Source organism: Lissotriton vulgaris, chromosome 11 (assembly GCF_964263255.1).
Source record: "Lissotriton vulgaris chromosome 11, aLisVul1.2, whole genome shotgun sequence".
NCBI classification, from domain to species: domain Eukaryota; kingdom Metazoa; phylum Chordata; class Amphibia; order Caudata; family Salamandridae; genus Lissotriton; species Lissotriton vulgaris.
In genome coordinates this window covers 401,921,079-401,946,777 of record NC_141699.1, presented here as the reverse complement: position 1 = coordinate 401,946,777, position 25,699 = coordinate 401,921,079, and the positions used below count along the sequence as shown (strand labels likewise).

The following is a 25,699-nucleotide window of genomic DNA, read 5'->3' as shown; positions in this document are numbered from 1 at the left end:
TGGCACCTTTACAAATTGCAAAAAGTGCATTTGTAAAAGAATTCGCAAATTACCACCAACCACAAGTTGGTGGTAATTTGCGATTACTTAGCCTGAATTCGCAAAACTTAAATGCTTCATACATAGCATTTAAGGAATCGCAATTTGCGATTCCTTAAATGCTTACGCAATATTAAGGAATCGCAAAATTTGTGATTCCTTAATATTGCGAGGCTTTTTACTTGATACATTCCATTTTCCTATTTTTTTGTCGCAAACACTGCTTTTTAGCGATTGGCAGCGTTTGCGACAAAAAATTGGTTTGATACATCTGCCCCTTAGTCTTATATTGGGATTACCCTGAACAGGCAAGCCTAATAGCACATCAGAGTTTGTAGTGTAGAGAATACATTCATCGGGGGTAACATCCATCTTTGGGAAGAGCCTTTGCCACTTGAATGCTGGAGAAATTCTCCTTGGCCCACTTTGTTTTGGCCTTTTTTTTCAGGTTCCCTGCGGAACGTGTCTCCAATGCATTGACTGACAGTCTTTCACCTCCTGCCACATAGCTGCTTTCCCTGCTCCAATAAGAGTGTATGGAGGCACGCCATGTCGTTCCGTTTAGTTTTCTACAACAAAGCCTACTATAAGATATGTCTCCTGCTTAGTGAAGTTCCTCTTCTTGAGTGTGGAGTTCTTCACCTGGGAGGCTGATTCAGAGTCAGTCTTGTAATCAAAGCAGAAGAGGAAGAACTCAGTATGTGGGATGAATGTATGTATGTGTTTGCATTGTTAAAGTGAGTCGTGTGTGTGTTAAAAACGCTCAGGTGAATGCTATTCCTACTGCTCTCCAAGAGATCTACGCCTGTAAATGTAGATGAGCAATCCACTTGTATATCTACTACTAGAAACCCCCCTCCCTCAAAGGTGGGGGAACTGATTTTCCTGGTAGTGGAGCCACCTTTAACTCTACCAAACCTTTGAGGTCTACTCAACACCAGTCGTACTGGCATTGACGGGCCACCCTCTGCAGGTGGCCGATCCAATGCTGCACCCACCAGTGCCCATTCGTCCATTTCAACAACGGTGGTCTTAAACAGAAAAACCTGAAAATGTACCCATAGCTGGGATAAACTAGGTACATTATTTCCAATAAAAAGTCTTACTTTGCTCTTTATCTTAAGAAATATTGGCATGGTGGAGCGACCATCACATTTTCCCCTATCACGCCTCAAGTCATAGACACAGGAACCGCCATGGGGCAAAGATGGTTGTGCCTCTGCCACATCAGATGCATGGCAGTTGGCCTGCTAGACCTTAAATGGGGCACTAAACTCTTATCTTGTTAACTAATTTTAGTTTGGACCTGTACTTTATTTTTAACTGTATTTTGTTTTTTTCAGTTGTTGTACATGGAGAACACACTTTTCTGTCATTTACTCTGCTTGACCCAGCTACCAAGGGTGAGCCAGGCTTTCTTACACGTACTTTTTCACAGCTCTAATAAAAAATGTGACCTCCTAATTGCCCCCTCACCTCCTCCCCAGCTTAACAACCCAGTTTCTTACAAGAAGCATGGCACACACAATGGGTCACATTTCTTATTACCATTAATATTCAGTGTTGAAAATGTAACATCGCCACCCACTTAAAAATGTGCAATCACATGTCATTGCAAATTTGCAATAAACATTTTAATAAGATTTGGCCCTGGTTTTGAAGTTTCCAGGTTTTTAGGTCTCATCTGAGGATGCACAAGCACACTTGCAAAACATTAGATTTACTTCCAAGATGCTTAGAGCGCGCCTATTGATTACCACTATTTGGCTTCAACGTCACTCTCATTTCCTTGCTTCTCGTTGGTCAGTGCTTTCCCGCTCCACTCACTCTTTGTGTGTTTGTCCCTCCCCTCGAGCATGGCCGAAATACTGCTTCCTTGGCCAGTTTGTGTTTCCACTTCTGGCGCTTTTGGAGATATGTTTTATTATTTGGACCCCACCCAAGCCTTCTGTGTTGCACCACCCCCATATGTGTTGCTTTCACCCACACCTGTTTACTCCCAATTACACTGGCCTCCATGTTACTTGGTGACTCTGCCTGCCTTTCCTTTTTCTTGCCCGCCTCTTCCTCACCCCTCAGCGTTTTGCTTTGTTCACCCTTCCCACCAATCTTATTTTCCACGTTGACCTCCTCCAGCTCAGCTTAGAAAGTCATTCCTAGAGTACAACTAGCGCCACGATGCTGTGCCAGTAGAAGTTTACTCGCTATCCAAAAGGCAATTTCTTAGTAGATATTTCTTAAAATATACATTTTTTGTTAACATGAACCATGTAAAATTCTATTTTCTTCCTATTTTATTTAAAGGTCTAGTTCTTGCTTAGCGCAGAGCCAAATAGGCATGTGGCACATTCCAACATTTTCGAATATTTGTAACAACCTGTATTTGTAATAACCAAATTCCAATTTTACATATTTGGCAACATTTTTCTTGTAAAATGCAGCCTTTGTTCCTGGTTTAGTGGGAGGGATATCTGCCTGCTTAAAATACACTCTCTGATTTTGGAGCAAAACCGGCTGCCCAGACCAGGAGTGAAGAGAACTTTCTGACACCCACTCCGGTGTTGCCAAATACCGTGGCACCAGTATAATAGAGTTGGCAGTGCCGTACACACACTTTGATCCTGGGTATGGTGTCAGTATGCATCTAACTCTGTAAGTCTCTCTGCTATCGACACCCAGTGGCAGGACTGGATACTGGTGATATCGTGCAGACCAATGGGTGACACATTTTTCTAATTTATATTCCAATGGTACTGGTGACATTTGTCAGCACGATTTGGGAATGCAGCCTCTGAATTTCCACCCCATAGACATTGATTTTATGGTGAAGGAAGATATAGAGGCAATCAATGCAAGCAAGGGAAGGAAAGCTCCTGGGCCAGATAGTGCTCCCATGGATTTATATGCATCAAATCCATTCCTATGGGGTACACTCTTAACGTCTGTATTAAAAGCCTGTTGTAATCATGGAAGTACCCCCACTTGGTCTGAGTCAATCCTTGAACCATTTTTAGGTCTTGGTTAGCGTAGGCTGCGCTTGCGCTGTCTCACTGGCGAGATTTTATGTTTCTTAGTATGGAGGGTTAACCCCGCCCCTCTTCTCCATTGGCTGGCCTCCTAAATGCTGGCCAGCCATTGGAGAAGAGGTCCCAGTGACAATTTAAGCCCCGTCTTTTTCGGATTGGTGGGGGCGTGTTTTCGGTTCTTTCTCTCAGTGACGTCCTCAGTCCAAAAAACACCCCCAGTCTGAAAAGGACGGGGTAGAGCTCCATATGTCCTCTCTGCAGTTTTTCTTACCTCTGTTCCCTGGTTGTGCTCGCTTTTCTTGTTTGCTGGCCGAGCAGCTCTTTTGTGCACGGCGGACCGCTGCCCGTCTCGCTGATTGGGTCGCGCCCATGTCCACGCTGGTCACGAGGTCCGTCATGCACGTCCCCTGGTCTGGCGCCTCGTGTGTGCCCGTTCGCTTGGGTGAGTGCGCCTGTCCCCCGTGCCCACACATTCCATTTTGGGAGCACTCTGCTGGCTGGGCAAAGGCCTGCACCTCCCTGACTGGCTGCAGAGTTCCATCATGGATGGCGGGGTTGCCTTGGACGGGGGAACAGTTGAGCGATGGGGGTAGTTTGCGGCCCCCGGCTGAATGAAGCCGCCATTCGGTCCCGGTGGCAGTCTGTGTGCGGGACGACATGCCGAACACTGGAGGGGCTTTGTGTGCGGGAAAGTGGGGATTTGGGAGCCCTCCATAGTTGGTGGCGCCGGGTGGGCTCCTGCCTCGGACGTTAAGCTGCGCCTGCGCATATCTCTGGTGCATCCCGTGGCCGGCCCATGGTTCGAGACTCACCTCTTCCCCTTTCACCGATTCACTCCTGCGCACACTCCTGGTTTCTCAGGCGAGAACTCCATGCCCACACCCCTGGGTAGTGCCAAATTTGCACTGGGCCTCATAGGGATGACCCGGTGCCCGTCTTTGCGGATGATCGTCCCCTGTAACACACAGCGCTAGGCCTCTCGCGGTCTATTGTTACATTTTGTGCCCGGGCACACACTTCCCTGGCTTGCTGTTGTCCTTTTCCCCCTGGATCTTTCTGACCCTGCTGCGGGGGGGGGGTCAGCTGAGCGTTGCATATTAAACAATTTAGGGAGGCTCTAACATAGTGGCTCGTTTTTGGGGTTGTTCCCACCCACTATGTGGCGACAGTAGTAGCACATCAGGCTGCACATGCTGTCTAAGTGCTATTATCAGAATTCAGCACGTAGGAGGTGAAGTTGCTCCCCCGATCACACTCCATTTTTTGGGCGCTTTTGTTTCACAGTGGTGCCCGAGTATATGTGCTGAGCTGCTACAGTAACTTCTCGGGGAAAGGATGTGGTCCGTTGGCTAGAGTGCCGTCTAGGGTGCTGGAAACCAGAGTTTGAGCCTCTGGGTCGCGTCCACATCGGGTGATTCTGGGTAAATCACTTAATCTCCCTGTGCCTGAATGTGTGAGTGACCAGTGCTCATTTTAAGCTACCTTCGGGTCAAGTTTGCGCTATATAAGTCTGCAATTTGCTTTCTTTGCAGGAGCTGGGCATAGTGATCACCCGGTAGCATCTAGGGGCATTGACTAGGGGATGAGCGCCACGATGTCGATGCTTGTGGTCATGGATTTAGTTTGCCACCTTTTCGCGTACAGCCAATCCCATGCGTAGTGCATATGTTAGGAGTGAGTCGCATTGTCTGAGGGTCGACCAGTATTGGAGGATCTTTTGTTCCTCAGCCTTCGAACTTTTTCCCGATGTACCCAGTGACTGTGGTGTCTGCACGTGGTTCTTCCGTTCCAGGCAGCATCTGCAATACCGGTCAGCAGCAGTTGCCCAGCGCTGGATGCAGCACGCAGAACGGGAGGTGAGACAGTCTTTGACCTAGGAGTATAGTCCAGTCGGGTGGGGGCAGTTGGTCACAGCTTTAAACTTGGAATAGTTCGGGAGGTGCATTGCAGCTAAGAAGGCCACAAGGTGGTGTGATTACTGTAGTGTTATGGCACCACAATTACGGGAGCGGTCTTCTCCCATGTTGCGCTGCGTCGTGACAGCAATGACCTCGTCGTGCTATTGGCTCATCCAGGGCGCTGCATGGTGTGTGGAAGGCGCCAAACACCTTGTTTCTGGCCCCGCTTGCACGGGCGCTGCATTGTGAGGCTAGGGCGGGACCACAGCGTAGTTTTCGTTCACGCCCTCTTCGCTGCTGCGGGAGCACGTACTGTGGGGCAATTTGCCAGTTGCATGTTGGGCATTGCGCGGTCGGTCTAGCTGGTCGGCCCCTTGGTGCGTGGGGGTTTCCCATAAGGTGTATGCAGCCCGGAACGCTTTGTTGTCTTATCAGGTTTACACTGGAGTTGTGGGTGCAGTTGTGATGACGAGGGGCGTGACCCTACCACACCCTGCTGATATCTTCACTTTTGCTCCGGGTTTTCTCTGCTCATCCAGCTTGCCACGACGGAGGACTGAACGGGATGCTGGTCTCAGGGTCAGCTTCTGGGGGTACCTGCTCGTATTCCGGCCCTCGTATGTGCTGGCTGGAGTCTGGATTGCGGCCCAGCTCCAGTGCTGCCTATTTGTAGTGCAACTATTTTCATCGCGAAGCCATCCTTCCTGACTTGCGCAGGTATGATGTCTCGGGTTTTAGCATATTCGGGAGGCCATTAGGGAACAGCCTAGACCAGTCAGGCGGCACCCTAGTTCAAACAACTTTTCTGTGCGTGTTTTCGACACGCCCGTACCCGCATTGACCACGTTCCTCCGAGACCCCACAATTTTCAGCCTAATGATGTGGTACACCAGCCAGAGCTGCTGTCTTTGCTCATGTTTCGGCAGCAGCTCGCAGACCTGTAATGCTGGGTAGATACCTTATTCCCCCGGGTCGACGATAATTGACCGTGACCAGGTAGTGGATGTTATAAGGTTGCTCCTTTCTTTACACCTGCTCTTCGTGTATCTCCTGACTGCGCATTACCCCTGTAGCTTCCAGGCAGTGCGGTATCGTTCCAGCTGGCCTAGTGCGGAGACTCTACCCAGGGTCTGTTAAGAGTATTAAAACTAGGTAAAGAAGATCAGCACTTCACTTCAATTACTTTAGAGCTAGCGTGTGTGTGTGTGTGTGTGGCTCTGTGTGTGTGAGGCTCTGTGTGTGTGGGGCTCTATGTGTGTGTGTGGGGGGCTCTGTGTGTGTGTGTGGCTCTGTGTGTGTGTGTGCTGTGTGTGTGTGTGGGCTCTGTGTGTGTGTGTGTGTGTGTGTGGCTCTGTGTGTGGGGTTCTGTGTGTGTGTGTGTGTGTGTGTGTGTGTGTGTGTGTGTGTGTGTGTGTGTGTGTGTGGATGCGTGTGTGTGTGTGTGTGTGTGTGTGGGTGCAAATGCAATAGGTCTCGCATTTGCGAGAAATTAAGCTATTACTCTCTACTACTCTCTAATGCTTACCTTTTGCCATTGTAAATGACAATACCATATATTTATCAGTTTTAAAAAACAATCAATAAATGAAAAAAATGACATTTGCAATGCCAATAGCTCTAACTTTAACAAAGACGAGCCCATTGCATTGTAAATGCTTGTTAAAAAAGGAGACCGCAATGATCTAGCATGTTACAGGCCAATTTCACTTTTGGATGCATTTGTGAAAGTAGCCAGCCATATTATTTTAAATAGATTGCAGACATGTGCAGAGGAGATGGGCATAATTACGGAACTGCAATATGGTTTCCGACAAGGTCTAGGTACTCTTGAACAAGGCTTACATTTTAAATCTAATTTGGGGCAAATTTATACAGTCCAAACATTGGAATCTTTTTCTGGCCTTTGTTGTCTTGAGTTTGGCATTTGATTGCGTTAGCCACCCCAGGCTTTGGTGCATCCTAGAGGGCATGGGCATGGACTTGCAACTTATTCATTTTTTAGGGCAATTGTACCATGATGCGCAGGCCAGTGTTTGATATGGTAGAGGGGGAGCGCAGTCAGAATTTCCCTGTTAGAAAGGGAGTAAGGCAGGGGTGCATGCGTTTTACTTCGTATATAAACGGCTTTGGCGCAGCATTAACCAAGGAATGTCAGGATACCCCTCGAATTGACGCCCATCCAATTGTAGCTTTATTAAATGCATACGATGCCGTCTTAATATCTCGTCCACAAATAGGTTACAAATGGTTGTTACTAGCTTTGCTTCTTTCATGTCAAATCTGGATCTCCAGGTTAATGTTACTAAAACATATGTAATGAAATGCGGCAAGAACAGCGTAAAGTGTTGAGGTGTTTTTATTAACAACAAAAAAATGAAATGTTCGAACTATTTCTCATACCTGGGAATAGTTTTTGAAAAAAATTGGCTCGTAGGTAAATGCTGTAAAAAGCGAGGAAATTATTATTCGCAAACTCTACTGCAGCTTTGGTGAATTTTGCCAGAAAGCTGGGTAAACAACCTATTGTTGAACTGATAAAAATGTATATTGCCAAATGTATTGCAACAGCCATTTATGGAGCCGGTATTTGGGGCGTTGCAGACGTACAACCTTTACAATTAGTGGAGAATGTATTTATAAGATATCTCCTAGTGGTTCCCAATAGTATGGCTACTTACATCTACCATGCAGAACTAGGAATTACTTATTTGTCAGATATAATCAAAATACAGCCGGTTGTATTTTGGCACAAGATCTGGTCTAGTCCCGCCACTGGCCTTAATCGTGATGTGATTAATTATGTGTCTTAAATTGGAAGGGGAGTCACGTATACCATGGCTTAATTATGTTAAAGATTTGTGATTAATGTCCAGAATACTTTTTTTAACCCGTCCAGCATTGCTATTGTTCCAAGGAAAGTACTAAAGACTACTTACATGGAATTTCTGGGGAATTACAGACTATCTCAAGAAATGGTCAAATCATCTGTTAGAGAGAACCAACTGTTATTATCAGAGCCAGGGATTCAACCCTATCTTGCAAGTGTGAAGGGGAGTTATGACAGGATGTTGTTAACTTGTTTCCGTTTTGGCAGTTTTTATAGAATGATTGCGTTTCCTAATATGAACGACTGGTCCCGACTTCTAGACCTGTGTCCTTGTGACGACATTTCCTCTCAGAATACTATACATGTTTTGTTCTCCTCAAATCAAATTGTATGATTTCTTGCGCAGAAGATGGATTTTGCCAATATTGAAGAGGTTGGGTCTGAGACAATGTCAGCCTGCTTTTTTTAAATTACAACTTTTGGATGTATATTTTTTTATTAAAAGTTTAGCAAAATACTTGAAGGGTGTTATGAGAACCCGAAAAACTATGTTATCCCCTTAGTTTTAATAACTACATGAATTTTATTAATCCTTGTGTATGTATGGCTTCTTAATAGAATCTATTTTGATGTTATGAAATTAATAATCTATCAACGTGTTGGATATTTGACATTCTCAATCCTGCAAACCAATGGACATACAACACATGACTTGTATTCTTTTATGTATTATGCTTTTATGATTTAAGTGTTTAAATCGAATAAAGCTTGTTTTGATTGATTGATTGATATCTGCATGCACCTTGGAGGGAGATATAGAAGGTGAGAGTTGTAAATCAGAATCTCACTGGACAATACTGACTAGATACCCCACATGACCCTCCACCCCCAGAAGACCAGCTGACATTAGATGGATTTTTTTTAAATTAAATTGCCATAAATATAAAGCCCATCACAAACTTTTTTTTTAGACCGTAACACATAAAATTGCTTTTTATCCACAAACATTTGCAAAAACATGTGAGAGTAAATACTCATTTTATTTTGGTATGTGTGTGTGTGTGTGCAGGAGAGTAGCTTAGTCAGTTTTGTTGAGGATTTGAGTCTAAGATTTCCCATAAAGCATTGAGGTGTTCCCAACTAAAAAGGATAGGATGGGTTGGCACCCCTTGGCGGTGGTAGGGAAAGTAAGTTCAGTCAGTGTATGGCTTCTGCGGTACAGCCTGGACCATTCTAGATGTCGACCACTCTACTTCTGTTCCTCCTCAGAGCAATGAAGGAGGTCAAGGAAAGCAGGCTAGCATGAATCCATACCTAACATCAGCACAGCAGGCTTAGGATAGGCAGCAAGAGCAGACCTTGTAGTATCCAAGAATACACTTTCATGAAATCTGAACGCCTTTATGTCACACAGATAGGCACCGTGAGAAATTCACGCAATCTTAAGACTCATCTAAGGAGCTCTCGCTTGTGTCCTCTCATGAACACTTACTCACAATTGTAACTCTCCCAGGTGCCTAGTAGCAACTCTGTTTACACAAAAGAGCCATATGCTACTTGAAACAGCTACAGAAATGCAACACCTGAAAAAAACAAATCCTCTCAGGAAATTCAAGATAAAGTTAAAATGGAATGATCAGAAGAGCTTCATCACTGTTATGGATTGCCTCAATGTTTTCTACAGTCCTTGGGAATTTTAGCATTGTTTTTTACCTGTAACTTATATGCATTTAGGACTTGATAAGGACACATTTCAAAGTTCCTAATTATTGCCATATCGGAGATGGGGCAGGACCCGACCAACTTAAAACCTGTAAGTGGTGCGCTCATGTAGAGTTTGTGAGGAGCAGGGGCCCAATCAGATCAATATTCTCGATCTTGTCTGCGCATCACACACATCTTTGTAGGTTACTCTGCAACTCGAGGCTAAATCCTAAAGGTGGGTAAACAACTGAAATCTCAAGCCAGACGATTGGCTCTTCTTGAGACCTTGAACTCTTGTGCCAAAAATAAGATAAGCTGCCGTGTGGCATCTACCTGCCCTCACGTTCTAACCTTATGCAGCATGAGTTGATGACAAAGCATTACCCTTTGATGAAAAATGGGCAAGAGAAAGAGATACCCATCTAGTAGCTGAATTGCACAATGTAAATTTTTAAAAATGTAGGTCAATCCCAGCTTCCCTGCCTGAACAAATTGCTTCCCTGCCTGAACAAATTGGGTGATCATAGGCAAATACTTAATTTTATCAAGCCTTCTGGGTTTTTTTATTAGCCCAACTGAGAGGACCTTCAAAAGCATGAATTCAGGAAGAGCACTGTATTAAAACCTCTTGTGTTTAACATTGTATAATATTGCTCCATCTATAAGAATCTAGGCCACATATGGGGCAATGTTCCCTCTAATTTTTTTCCTCTGTGGGTGGCAGTGTAGGGTCTATGTGCGCTGCAGGGAAGGCTATGTGCGCCAGGAACCAGATTGCATGTGCGGGTGCAGCGCGAAATATCACTCCAAATCTTTGCTTAAAAAAGTTGAAAAACTGTGCATTTCCACACATACAGTGCACGTTAAGGGTCTTAAGGCAGGTTTGCAATTTGGATACACACGCCATGACAAGAATTGGTTACACAGGCAAGTACACTTTGGGTTTAGAAAAGCACAATACTCCAACGTTGGTACCATCATAAGATTTTACTGCTGAAGAGAACTGCCTGTGGTTTTCCATGCGCTCTGACACATCTTTAAATTGCAGCTATAGACTTTCTCCCTTCCTCCCCGGCTGAAGCACTAAAACAAGCTGCTCTCAGGCACTGGTGGAAAGTAGCAGTCAGGTAACTCACCCTAGATAAAAATTTGACATTAATTGTTATTCAAAGAGTCTGCAAAGGTGGACCTGACACTAACAAGGACTGAAAAACGAAATTGTATTCATTTGTAACGTGCCATTTCTTTATATGTTACTTTATATGTTTACCTTAAGTGTTAGTCGCTCATAGAACACCCCCAGAACACTTTTAAACCGGTTTTCTATTCATATTTGTTCTTTGTAGTATGTACAGATAAAATGTAAAAATTCCAGCTATACGTGATTTTGCCTATTGTTGTACTGTCCGCAATATCAAAGTATCCGCCCTGTGTTCATTTGATTTCAGCAAGATGTGCTTAGCTGTATTAAGGTGCAATAAAGTACAGATGCATGGGAGGTATGAGATGTATTAGGATGATTTCTTTATTTTTATATCTTGTGGGCACACAAATCATATCAGTATCTTAACTTTCCATTTCAGGGGTTTTGAAGCAGTTTCAAGATATTGTAGGTCTTATTTTTCGAGAGGGTGTAATTTCCATTATTTATCTGTTTCCATGCACTTCATCGCTTGGTTTCACTCTCGGGAAAATGCCACACTAGCTGTCAAACATCTGGCACTTGTGTCACTATTAAGTAGACAGAAAGCATGGAAATGTGAAATATAATATCTAAAAAAATATTGGCAGCTAATAGAGAATGTGTTCTTTTTGATGGTTTTTGGTTGTGGCCTCTGCTGGAGGTGAGATATAAACGCTCTTGCAGCCCACACCTTCACCACTTGCGTTTCCCCACTAACGGAATGCCATGCAATTTCCTGTGTTTTATAGTGGTTTTAAGATTTCTTAGAGTTTCTCGTAGCTTAAATGGGCACAATTTCTGAAATTGCTATGTTTCCCTTGTCTTCACTGCTTGATTTTATTCGCGAGAAAGTGTCCCTCCTAGCCGTTGAATGCAGCTCTGCAAGTGCCATGCATTGCACGTTATACAAACGCATTTAAAGAAAAGTTTCCACATTACCGCAATGCCTGAGATTGTTGCACAATGAATGGCACTTGGCTGGGCTGTCACAGCATATTCACAGTGTGTTAATTAAAGCAGAGTGTTGAGCTGCGTCTTGCTCTGTCTCGAATAAGTGGTTACACTGTCATGGTTGCATGTGGTGGCAATATGTTTGAAAGGAGCAATCCGGGTTCAAGGGGGCTCAGTGGAGAATAGCCTGATGTAGCAGCTGCTTAGAGCATATTAAGAAAGTAAGTGAGTCTGTAGGGTGACTGGCACATTCAAACAAGCATTGGCATAGCCAATCCCTTATAAGTATTTGGGTCGCCTTTGGGACCTTATAAGCATGTACGTTAGCCTGGGGGCTACATCATCTACTGGTCTTAAATTCTTTGATACATTTCACCTTCGGACGGATGGTACTGAAACTAACTGCATGTGAGGAGGTAAAGATAACTAATTTTTTAATACGCTGTGAAGTGTACATCTTGCTCACACAGCCCCCAGATACATATGCAGACCACTGATGTGGGGGTCATGTGCAGTAACGGACGCTGTAGAAATAAAGGCATATCATTTAAAAAAAAAACTAAACTATATTATCTGAGACGGTGGAAGGAGCGGCCAGGCATGGGACATAAACGACACAGCTGCAAAAACCACCTACAGGCACTGAGAGGGGACAATGGAGGAAGAACGGATGAAGAAAATAGAGGAGAGGACAGGAGAGTAGTGAGGGGTGAGATAGCAAAGAGGGAAAGATCTAGAGAAGAAGAGAACTAATAGAGGCGAGAGTAGGAATGAAAATAACAGAAGAGTGAGAGGCAGTGGTAAATGAAGGAGGGGTACGAATGGAATGACTGAGTGAAAGGAGGAGGGGAAAGGACGGGGGATAAATGGTGAATGGAAGAGAGCGAAGGCTGGGGATGGGGTGGGGCGAGACATAATAAAGTAGGGAGAGGAAGATAGGGAGACAGTTAAGGTGCAGGATTGCGCGAGGATGGGTGTGTCAGACAGTGAAGTGAAAAGAAGATACGTGGAATAGCGGAGAATGGGAGGAGAGAGGAGGCAGTAAATGGCAAAGGAAAGACGAATCGGGGACTGTGATTAGGTGTGAGAATTGAGTGGGAGTAGAAGCGGCGAGCCAAAAGAGGAATGCACATGCTGCCCTGCTGAGACTGGTCAGTGAATTTAAATACTATTTGCTGTTGGTAAAGAGTGCGTGTTCTTCTGTGTGCGTTATAAATTTGCACCTCACTTGCATATTGAAGGAGCCGTTTCAAACACGCAGGAACTTTTACACTGACATTAACACACAAGTGCGTGAAAGAAACCGTCAGGAAGACATGAACTTCGGGGTTTACGATGCACATGGAAATGTTTTTGTTGAGTTTGCTGCTTAATATTACAACAAGGCAGGCAACCCATTGCAAACTTATCTCTAAACATGTTAAAGCAGTACATAACTAGCTGGACTTTTACATTCACATTTGACTAACGTTGACATTTAACGAAGTGGTGGTGATGAAAGCTATGAGGTGACAACATGGAGTTCCCCACAAGAAAATGTGTTGTCACTTCAAAGAGCTGCCTGTCCGGAGTTTCATTGGGACATACATGCTAGTGGCAGGAGTTATGCAAATCACGTCCCTCTGGCGATGGCCTCCAACAACTGCATCTTTACACTTTCACTCCCTCCGACAGCCTGCAGCTTTTTCATCCTTGCGATATCGAGGTACCTTGCTAGTCGGTGGTTAATAGAAACCAGGGACTGTCTGCAGTTACTGTTCTAGGGTGCAGGAAGTTGGTGAGAGCCAAGGACGTATGTATCTTCTGTGCGCCATGAAGAAAGCTAGCGCTGTGAGAACGACGCGCAAACACTTCAATGCGCCTCATTCAGGGGTCAAATCAATATTTTATTAAATAAAACATGTATGTTCAGTTTCAGCAAAGACTTGGCGGTGGTCTCCGCATGCAGGGCCCCCGTGCGCCCCTTCAGACCCTTTCTCAACTTCGAGACATTTTTCTGTACATTTAAATGCATTCGGTTGGGCCAAATTGTGACCAGACCTGTACATAAATTTTTCCAAGCGTCGCACGCATCAGTAGGACAAGTGAAATAAGTGAAAAGTAAGTATTCCTGTTAATCACAGTGCCCATTATGCGCTGCAATTAACAGGGATACTTTCACTAATTCCCACAATCAGCCCGCAGCCTCTCGCTATTGAGAAAAGACACGCATCAAGTCAAAAAGCATGACGTGTGCTTTTACACGTCATGCTTTTAGACTTGCTGCATCTTTAATGGATTCTGGCTGCGGGCTGATTCTGGGCCTTTGTGAAAGGATTTCTGTTAATTGCAGCACTGTTATGCGCTGCAATCAACATAAATAGTTTCATAATGGCCCACAATCAGCACCCAGCCGCGCTCTATTTAGAAAAGAAATGTCGCAAGTCGGAAAGCATGACGTGTAAAAGCACACGTCATGCTATTGGACGTGATGCGTGTCTTTTATGAATAGTGAGAGGCTGCGGGCTGATTGTGGGGAATTTGTGAAAGTATTCTTGTTAATTGCAGCGCATAATGGGCGCTGTGATTAACATGAATACTTTCACAAAGGCCCTAGGCAACAGGGAAATTGCCGTTTTTCACCGCTTGCGCTTTAAAAGCGGGCGGCGGTGAGAACGTGTGCGCGCTTCACGGGAGACACTGCGCGCTCGGTGCCCTATAGATGCGCGGGCGCGCACCCGCGCGGCTTACTGGGAACACTGATATGGGGTACACATGACAACTGACATGCCTCTGATTTCACTAACCATTGTCGTCAGAGTGGGGGGGGCATGAATATTTCTAGATTTATATTTTAAAACTATCAGTTTTAATAAACACCTCTCAATGCAGTGATATAATCTGAAGTACTAAGGTGAAACACATCTGCATGATAAAGGAATGCACTTTTTTTTAAAGCATCTTTATTGTATTTTTGCATAATTTTTGTTGGATGATTTCCATGCCAAATATTTTCAAGTCTCGGCTCCTGCACTGGCTTTTAGAGCCAAGCCTGACTGACCTTTGCCTTAGTTCTGGCTCGCCGCTTCCTGCTAATATATTGTCTCGCCCAGTGAAGTAGTGTGGCTCACTGGTTAGAGGCGGCAGACCCGAGAGCAGAGGACGGCCCGGGACCAGGGTTCGATTCCCGGTGCGGCAGGTTTCTGGACCAGGGTCAGCGGACTCGATAATTCTCTCGCCTCGGTGCCCACTCTGATCAGCGTTCACACTCGGCAACTCTGGGCATTAGCTTGCCTCATCTTCACTAACGGCACCACCAGACTGCCGGGGATGCCTGGTCTCACCCTGGAGATACCCATTAAGGGACCATCTCTCAGGGAAGCCAGGAAGGGTTTCGCAGCGGTCGAAGCGCCTTGGGACCCTCCGGGTAAGTAGTGCGCTATATAAATGCCTATACATACATACATACATACATCTACCAAGTCTGCAGCAACAGTTACTTATTGTCACTGTTGTTGCAGACAGCTGATACGACTAATACTGTCAGGCCAAGACCGACAATGTGACTATTAAGGGGATGTCCCAGCCCATTCACCCCACTCATGAAACTATCACCCTGATTCATGAAGCAAAATTGCGCCCGCAATAGCTGCGAAAAAGCTATCGCGGGCGCAATTTCCAAAATCGGAATTCACCATCAAAAATGCGAAATCGCAAACACAGATTTGCGAAATCGCTAAAATATTTGCAGAATTCCGGCAGGATACCAATAGCGAATCGGAAATTGTGAGAATGCACGGAATCAGCGAAAATAATAGCGAATTCGCACTTTACTCGCAATCGGTATTCATGAAAAATCCCTATTAGCGAAAAAGCCAAAAATCGCATTTTGCGACGCGCAATTTAAGGAGAACCCAAAGCAGGTGGTAACCATCAAACCCATTGGAATTTTTTTTTTGAAAAACCGTTGGCCAATCAGTAACTGGTGCAGGCCTGACCAAACACACTTAAGGGGAAGCAGCAACAGCAGAAGGAGTCTCACAATGCCAGGAATGTACACGGTGGTCAGGCGGAGAAGGCTACAGCGAGCAGCAAGGAGGAGACGCAGAATCCAGGAGAGGATATTCCGCCAGCGGGTCACCCTGCTGGGCCAGACCAGAGAGCAAATATACGCAAAGTACCGGCTGAATGGGGCTATGATCATCAAGCTTATACAGGACCTTGACCCCCTGATGCAGCACCCAACAAGGCGGACCAATGCCGTCCCAACACATGTCCAGGTATTGTGTAGCCTGCACCTCCTGGCCTCTGGGAGCTTCCAGGGGATAGTTGCGGTAGCTGGGGGGATATCCCAGCCCACCATGTCCCGCTGCCTACGTAGTTTCCTTGACGCAATGCTGACCCAGCTACACCAGCACATCAAATTTCCCACCAGCCAACAGGAATTGGATGAGACCAAGCTACAATTCTACAATGTTGCCCGTTTCCCACACGTGATAGGATGCATTGACTGTACCCACGTCCACATTTGCCCACCTGCTGGAACGGAGTACATGTACCGCAATCGCAAGTCCTACCACTCCCTCAACATCCAGATGGTCTGCAATGCAAAGACATACATCACTGACATAGTGGCATAGTACCCGGGGAGTAAACATGACTCATTCATATTCCACCACAGCGGCCTCCACACACGACTGGTCAGGGGAGACTTCGGGGAAGAACACCTACTTGGTAAGTACACTTTGCCCACAATGTCACATTGCAAATGACTAGCTGCGCTGCACAGGCACTCACCCTCTGCTCCTCTCATTCAGGTGACAGTGGCTACGCCCTGCGTGAATACCTCCTCACCCCATACCTCAACCCTGCTACACCACAGCAACGGCGTTACAACGTATCACACATGCGCACAAGGAATTGCATAGAGAGAACATTTGGGCTACTGAAGAGCAGATTCCGCATACTTCACAAGGCAGGTGGGGCCATGTACTACAGTCCTGAAGTGTGCTGCCGCATTGTGGCTGTGTGTGCGATCCTACACAACATTGCTACCTAGCGCCGGATACCTGTCGACATCTCTGGCAGTGAATCGGAAGGGGACGACCGGCCACCTGCACATGCACGCCATGCACGCAGGGAGAACCCAGCTGAAGGCCACAAACGCCGCAACCACATCACAATGAACAGTTTCTAGTGCACCCTCTACCCTCACTCAACAAATCACAAATGCATGCAAAATGTAATAATGACACAACGCCAATGTGTGCTGCAAAATGAATTATTATTGTTTCATTCACAATAATGCTACCACTATAAATGTTGTCATTGGTAACAGTATTTCGGCATACTGCTGTGTGAAAGGACAGGGCAGGCTTATACTCAGCCTGTGCCAGAAATAGTCAATTGCGCCTCCTGCGCGTACCACCCAAGCGCCTCTGAGGCTCATCCTCTTCCAAGGCACGTGTACCTGCCGTGGGCCTGGTGCTGCGCCTGAATGCCCCGACTTGTGAGGCAGAGTGGCTGCTCATGCTCGATGTCCCCTCACTGACATCATCACCCCCAACAGTGGCAGGTAGAGCAGGAGGGTGTAGTGCTGTCACGGCAGTGGTCAGGTGCTCAAGGACCCTGGCCACATCCTCGCAGCACTGGATGAGCTGCTGCGGCGCAAGGGACCGCCGCGACAACTGTGATGTTGCATTGCCTACAACACAATTGGACCTGGTGTAGGCCGTCAGCCGGGTCAATAGCTGACTGTGGCGCCGGCGTGCTGCGTTGCGCTGAGATGTTATAGCTGCAGTGTTGGCCTCCATGGCTGCAGTCATGCGGGCCATTCCCTCCCCCACACCTGCCGTGGCCGCCGTCATGCGGTCCCCCACTCCGGCCACATTGCGCCCAATGTTGTACAGCTGTAGCTGTATGGCACCTTGGCGGCGTGCCTGCAGCTGATGTATACGCAGCATGCGTCTTTCCACGCTCATTCGCGCCAGCCGCTGTCCATTCCCCCTCCTGCTGATTGCTGCATTGGTCTGCTGGCGAGACCTGCCACGCCTGCTCTGCTGGCCTGACACAGTGGCTGGCCGCTGTGTTGCCGCTGTCGCGGACCCTGATGTAGTAGCACCAGCTGCTGGTGGTGTCACAGCAGGCGTTGCTGGTGCGGCGGGGCTGGAGGCACACTGGTAGTGGGCCTGGCTGCGGCTGTAGTTTTTGCGGCTGAGGCTGGGGGCACGCTAGTTGTGGGCCTGGCTGCGGCTGTAGTTGTTGCGGCTGAGGCTGGGGGCACGCTAGTTGTGGGCCTGGCTGCGGCTGTAGTTGTTGCGGCTGAGGCTGGGGGCACACTAGTTGTGGGCCTGGCTGCAGCAGTGGTTGCTGCGCCAGACGCAGGAGGCACACTGCTGGTGGACCTGGCTGCTGGTGTTGTTGCTGCGGCAGGGGCTGGTGCCTGTGTATGTGGCGGCACCTCCTCCTCATCCTGGGCCTCCTCATCTATTAGCAGCCTCTCACTGTCGCTGCTGTCTGCGCCACCTGTGAGGGTAAGTGGACGTTCATTAGTTGCATGTATCTGTAACACGTGCAGTTGCTACATGCATGCTGGGTGACATTCCCTGACTGGCTATAGCTTTGCGTACTTTGGAACCTGTCTGGCTGCATTGTGGTACTACTACATTGTGGCCACACTACATGTCCCACAATGCTTCAGGGCATTACCTGATGTGCAACAATGGCATGACTATGGAACATTATGGGAGGCTATATGGTCATGGGCATTCATAGGGGACAGGGTCGCAGTCGCATGCCACTTACCTTGGATGTCTTGGGTGGGGCGGGATGAGTCCAGACGCGTTACTCCAATGCACGCCTCCCTCTCAAGCGTGTCTTCAACTTGGTCCTCCAAGGCTGTGTTTGGAGGGACTGTAGGTCCTCCCCCTCCAGTGCCCGATGCCTCTCCAAGGCGCTCTGCCACCTTCTCTTTGGCACGACCTCGGAGGTCGTACCAGCGTTTTTTTAGTTCGTCCAATGACCTATCAGCCACACCCACAGAGTTCACCGTGGACGCTATTCCCTGCCAGATCCTCCTTTTTTCCTGCTACGGCACCCTCCTAGAGTCCTTGACAAACAGTTTGGAGTGGTTGGCCACCACCCCTTCTATCAAATGCTCCAGCTCCTGTTTGGAAAATTTTAACTTCCTCTTCCGCCCTGTGGTGTTGCTGGGCCCAGGAACAGCTTCCTCAGACATTGCAGCACTGTTGTTTCAGAGTTGGAATCCAACAAGAATAGCAGGAGCTCTCCCAGTTGCTGACTCGAGGTCTGCCTCACTGTGGTGAATGGGGGTGGGAACTGGCTGCTTCCTGGTTGTGATGTCATCACTGTGCTCGAAATGCGACTTCCCGTTTTCCCGATCTCGCGATTTTGCGATCTCGCAATTAGCGATATCGCTATTTGCGATATCGCAATCCCGACACGGATGTAGCTGGAAATAGCGATTTTTCTGCGATTATCCATAATCGCAAACGGATTTTGCGGCCGCGTGAGAATCGCATTTTATTATCGCAAAACGTCATGAATTCCGATCTGCGATTTCTCAATAGCGATTCGCAATTTTTCACTATTTGAGAATCGCAGATTCCGGTTTTCATGAATCAGGCTGTAAGTTCCTGTGTGTTTAGGGTGCCGGGGTGATTGCTCACCATTGGCTGATGCTAAACAGAACCTTTATTTGAATCCCTTTATCCAACTGATCCTAAAAAAGGACGGTGCATGTACTCCTAGTAAGACACAGAAACAGGGGAAGGATGGCTAGGGGCTTAAAGTACAGCCAAAGAAGCATTGGCAAAACCAATATGTCTTACCCATGGGTCTAAAGTGCTATGACAAGTTTAGCACCGACTGCAGGACATCTCTTTTTAGGTCTCCCCTGCGCTAACACATGCACTGCAAGAGATATTGTGTACAACAAGGGGCTGTCACCCTGCCCATTGCTTACCATTCGTTGACTTCATTGCTACTCTTATTTACTGCTTTCTAACAAGCCAGTGCATGCTGGCTTCCCTGCCTCTTATTTCAACTGGAGCATAGGCCAAGTACTGGTTGCTTGAGCTTTTTTACTGTCCTTCCGCTGATAGCACTGTGATTGAGGTACTCTTTTTATTATTTTTGTTTCTTCCCCTGTCGTCCTTGTCCGTGTTGCTTTTACCCTGCCACCCACCTGTTTTCCTTGTTATTTCTTCCCCTCCCACCCCCATGTTTGTCTTGCTTCTTTCCCTTCCCACACCTGTGTCTCTGTTGGTTCTTTCCCTCCCACCACCTGTTGTTTGTGTTGCTTCTTCCCCTTCCACCCCTGTTGTCCATTGTGCTTCTTCCCCTTCCACCTACTGATGTTTAATTTGCTTCTTCCCTGTTGCTTCTTGCTTCTTCCCCTTGTCTGTGCTGCTACTACCCTCCAGTTGTCTGTTTTATCCACCTCCCACAAGAAATCAATGCAGTATGATGCAGCCTGCACCAGGCACGTCAAAGCAGGGTTTTAGTCACATTCCTCTTTACATTCCATCATTCCTTTAGTTGTCAGTGTTGCCTGTTCCTTCCCACTGTCGCTCCCGTTGTCTGTATTGCCCATCCCCACCCACTATAATATTAATGTTAATGTTACTTGTACTTATAGAGCACAAACTGATACCCAAAGGTGTCCTAGCACTATGAGAAGACCTACTGCAAGCTGGAAAGCAGAGACATCCAATTAAATAGAGAAAAGCCATGTTTTTAATGCATTTCTAAAAGGCAAGACGTTTGGTATGTTTCTAAGGGTTAACAGTAGACCTTTCCATGGCTTAGCCGCATTGACCGTGAAACTCCTACCACCCCAGATAGCTTTTTTTACCTGAGGCATGATGATGGGTTTTTGGTCGGCTGACTGAAATGCTCTCTTAGGCAGATAACAGTTAAAACGACCTTTTCGAAATACTGCTCCAATACCATGAAGGGCTTCAAATACTAGACACAGGGACTTAAATTGAGTATGTTTACTGACTATGAGCCAGTGAAGTTGTTTTATTTTAGCTGAGATAGACTTGTATTTTGATGTAGCTGTAATAAGTCTGGCTGCAGCTTTCTACAACATCTGCAGTTTGTTCATCGATACTTTGTGAATCGTAAGATATAGACTTTTACGATATTCTAGTCTAGACATTTCAAGGGCCAAGACTACAGTTTGTTGTGCTTCCTTCGGCAGAAGAGGCATTATTTTTTTGCAAGATTCAAGGATGTATGAGGTAGTAGAGGCAATATGGTTAATTTGATCCCTAAAACTCAATTTGTCACTAATCAGGACTCCTAGGTTATTGACCTTTTTAATTGGCGTGGGTAAGGATCCTATCTCGTCTGGCCAGCAACTAGGGGTCCAGAAAGTGGGGTTGTTTCCAAAAAGGACTACCTCCATTTTACCGGAATTAAGCTTCAAACAGTTCTGGGATATCCAGACTCCCACATCTTTCATACAATCCTGCAGCCTTGTTGCAGTTTCCTGTATGTCCTCTGGTAATAATGTCACCACAATTTGGGTGTCATCAGCGTAGGATGTTAGGGTAAACCCAAAGCTCTGAATTAGGGGAGCTAATGATGACACGTAAACATTAAACAATGTTGGGCTCAACGACGAACCCTGCGGTACCCCACAGGGCAGGGAGAAAGATTTGGCTTCAAATTCATCTAATTTCACTGTTGGACTTCTATCAGTGAGAAACGATTTAAGGAGCTTCCACGCCGTGTCTTTGATCCCTAACTCGTCCAGTCGGTCCATCAACAAAGCGTAATGGACCGTGTCGAAAGCCGCAGACAGGTCCAACATAATTAGTACGGCTTTTCCCCATTGATCCAGAACGGTTCTAATTTCTTCTGTAGACTTTAGGAGCGCTGTTTCTGTGCTATGGGCCTCTCTAAACCCGTACTGAGTTGGATCAAGGGCCTGTGAGTCCTGCAAATATGTGTTAAGTTGGGAGTTCAAATTACTTTCTATGCGTTTGGCAGGAAGGGGTAGCCTAGAAATAGGTCTAAAGTTATTGGGATCACTAGGTTAGGTTTTTTAAGAAGAGTCAAAATGGAAGCATGTTTCCATTCTTTGGGAAAGTATCCTTCTAGATATAAGTTGTTAATAATATAGGTCAATTGTTTTGCGACAGGCCCTACTGCCAGTTTTAAAATTGAGCATGGACAAGGGTCAGTTGGGGAGCCTGATTTAACTTTCTCCAATAGTTTGTAAGTATCAGCTCCATCTAAACCGGTAAAAAGATTGAAGGTCAGCGTATCAAGTTTAGTAACTTGCTGATATTCAATCGAACTGATAGTAGAGGAGGAAGAGGAGTCTGAAAATGTCAAAAAATACTATTAACCTTTTCAAAGAAAAATTGATCAATTTTATTACAAAGCTCTTGACTGGCTAAAATATGAGGAGTGCGAGGATGAGCTAAAGAGTTTACTATTTGAAAAAGCTTTTTAGTGGAGTTTTTAGCTGATCTAATTTTGTTGCTGAAAAACTCTTGTTTTGAGTTTTTAAGTAGTTGTTTATATAGTGCTAGACCAGCTTTGTATTCCTTTTGAATAATTTCCCTTGTAAACCCCCCTCCTTATTCTTTCCAGGCGTTTGCAGGCCAGCATTTGGTCCTTCAGCTCCTTCGAATACCATGGTGAGGAGGGATGTTGTCTGGTATGGCTAAGGCATTTTAAAGGGGCTAGCTTGTCCCCTGCAGTTTCTAGCCATTTAGTGTACTATCTGGTTGCCTCATCCAGATTGCTAGGAATAGGAGTGATAGTCCCAGTTAGTGTTTGATATAGATCCTCTGCTTTTATCTTGTTCCAGGCTCTATTCTTAGAGTGACTTATAGATACATTCTGTACTTTGCGGTCCGGTATCGAGAGCTCAAAGAAAACTGCTGAGTGGTCAGACCAAACTAGCGGCAGGATTCTAGTTACATAGAGCTGCAAATTATTAGAGAAAATGGCGTCTAATGTATGGCCGGCTTGATGAGTGGCACCCCTAACCAATTGCTCCAAGTTTCCACCTTTCATCAAGTCTAGTAGAAATAAAAGCACTGTGATGTAACAGCGTCAGAGAGCTTTTTTAATGACTTTTAGCCATGCTGCTCGGCAGCCGCGTTGCTCTAAAACATGACTAAAACACACTGACAAAGCCAATAGCTCTTGCTTAGGTGAAACCTGATGGCTTTGCCAATCCTTGTTATTTCTGTACTTTCAGCCATGCTTAACAGCAGCTGCACTGCTGAACAACATGACTAAACAAAACATTGACAAAGCTAATAGCTCTTCCATCGGCTTGTTGCACTAGCTGCAGTTTTTGGGAGACGCTTTCAAACAAAAAATAAACTGAGGGCTATACACAGACTTCGCATGCAACAGTGCGCTAGAGCCCAAATACCTCTATCAAACACAATACCACGACATTAACCAAAGATTATAAAGCACACAGTTTTCTAAAGAAACACATTTGTAAAATGGGTCTGACAAGAAGCTTGTGGATACCTAATGCAATCCAGATAAACATTACAATGTGCAAAACAAATCCAGTTTTACTTTAGATGAAAAGACTTTCTTCTGACTCGAGAAAAAATCAAAATACAAAAGACTCCTTTAAGATGTGGCATAGACATCTGGGAAACTCTTGTTTAATGTACAAATTAATATTTCTATAGCACTAAATGCTGCTGCAAGTAGCTGCCGCTTACAGGTTCATATTTTTCAGAAAATGCCCCCATAATTTGAGGAAGCAAAGATCCTTAACTATGCCGACATCTCGTTCGGGTAATTTTTTGTGAGAGAGTTCCTTCACCAGTACGTCAAAACTTCCACGGAAAGCTGTGTTTACAACATTAAATCCAGTTGTGAAGTCCCAGCCTTATTTTTAACCTGTTTGGTGCCCATTATCTTTTACTGCCTGCAAACCTCAGGCGCTATCGCCACTCCATTCATTGTGCAAAAATCGGGAATCCTGCAAATGAACTGGCTTTCCGTTTTATTCTCAGTCTTGCCAAATTGAAAGCAAAGGAAGCCGGTTTGCTGATTCATGTACCGGTAAGTACTGACTTACTTTTATGTTTAAAGTCAGGCAATATGTTCCTTTTCAGAATTCAAAGCTTAGAGAAGTACTTAGATTTTCTGGAAAGAAAAGTATATGAATACCAAATTTTCAGCCATGAAAAAAAATGACTTCCTTTAGCTGTATTGGGAAAGGGGCAAAGGTAGGTTATCTTTTTAAGGCCCCTAAACTCTGAAGTGACTTTATTTTATTTTTACATATAACGTAGTGAATTTTATTCCGTAGTAGATTACATTATATATAGCTATGCCAGATTGGAGGTCTCCTTTAACATGCATCAACCCATAAATTGGAATTATTCCAAAACGTGCAGAATAAATGTGTTAAAGTCAAATAAAAATGCCTTACCAGGTCCATGCTGTCCTACTCGTGTTAGATTGTTTGTCCTCGACCTCCAAAGTGCATAGTAGGTGCTGGGTAGGTTCCTATTCAAATCTAAATGGCGGCCTCGGTAGCTCTGAAGAGTGGACAGAAGCTCCTGCCTTGCGGCTTCTCTGTTTCTGCGTGCCCTCTCACTCGCCCACCCTCTCAGAGCGTTGTAGTTTGTTCAAGGCCAGGAGCCGGCGATAGCCTGCCCTGGCCTAGCGTTCACAGCTGACCCTGATAAAGGTTCATGCAATGTTGAAACAGTGACGAAGGCCTGCCTGCTTCAATGGCCGAATACAGGAAGGGGCCTCTCGTCGGTCCAATGTACACACCTTTTTTTAGCTTCACTAAAGGTTAGGTACTGAGTGCTGCGGATAGTATGCTGAAAAAATTGTTAAAAGAATAGAAAATGTATCATCGGCCAAACTTATGTACAATTTGGGCCGGGGCAAAACAAAAATAGTAACCCCCTCTCCTTTACACAACTTGGTGAGAGGCCTCTAAATTTTCACTCACGCTGGCTGCCTCACATATGCCATGCATGTCAATAGACCCACTCAGACAGGAGCCTCGCAATTTTTTAAAAGCCTAAATTTACTTTATTTTGGCTGTCTCCCACCTGAGATTGCCTCTGCTTCAATAGAAGTCAATAGGGGAAATACATTCTGGCAATAATTTTTTTTAATCTCCCACTTTGTTCTTCTAAAATGTTGGCATGTATGCATATACTAAGGACTTGGGCCAAGTGGCGGGTCGCCATCAGGGGCGCAGCTCCTCTGTGAGCCACAGGGGCCTGTATTCCACCCCTGAATTCAGGGTCCTCTCCCTTTGGAACTCCCGGCCCTGACTGGGGCAGGCTCGCCTGTGAGTAAATGGAACGTTTTTGGGCGACAAGTACCTCAGAAAGTATCTCTTATGGACCAGTAGAAGCAATGGCCTGTGGGGAAACCTCTCATATCCCCATTTGCCAGATTGCATCTTCTACAGGTTGCTCAAATACAATTATATAAATCTTTCTAGCATGTGTAAGCTGCTCCAAAAGATGGTGGTAGGTGAAGTGTTATCTCGATATAAAACAACAAAATAAATTACTAAATAGAGTCCTTCGCCAATAAAGTGGATGGAATATGGGCCCTTGACTGAGTTGTCAACGGTGGACTCGACAGACTTGGGGCTACATTAACAGTATGACCAAACCCTCGGTTCACCTATTAGAGACATGCAGATTCGGGCTGGACTGTTCCCATGAGGCACAGGGTCAGACTGATTTGCATATGGCCATGTCTGAACTGGGGTGGCAGAGTGGGCTAAAGAACGGTGATGGATTAAACCCAGATCTTTTGACTGGGTGTGAGTGTTTGATTGGTTCAGATGCTCCGTCCATTACCACCCCCTTTTGTACCGCTTTTGGCCGCCATAAGTGTGGCAGGGTATGCTCAGACGTGAGTCCCTTGCTCACTTTGCCACTGGATTCAAGCAAGCTGGGCTGAAGACGGCTGTAATGCCAGAAACCAGTCCTCGGAAGCTTGTTTCCGGTCCAGGGAAGGCATGGCTTGGCAGTTCGGACTGGACTGTTCCCATGAGGCACAGGGTCAGACTGCTTTGCATATAGCCATGTCTGAA

General features: G+C 45.9%; 1 protein-coding gene across 2 annotated transcripts in view; it reads right to left on the bottom strand.

Moving 5' to 3' along the window:
* Positions 1–25,699, bottom strand: part of GCK (glucokinase) — a 461,673-nt gene that overhangs the window by 253,940 nt on the left and 182,034 nt on the right. The window contains exon 1 of one of the 2 annotated variants that reach the window (XM_086943438.1): positions 24,059–24,211. The exons of the other annotated variant lie outside the window; for it this stretch is intronic. Coding sequence (XP_086799564.1) covers positions 24,059–24,067 — 9 coding nt within the window. The 5' untranslated portion in view covers positions 24,068–24,211. Of the gene's footprint in view, positions 1–24,058; positions 24,212–25,699 lie in introns of those variants that run through there. 2 annotated transcript variants of the gene reach the window in all.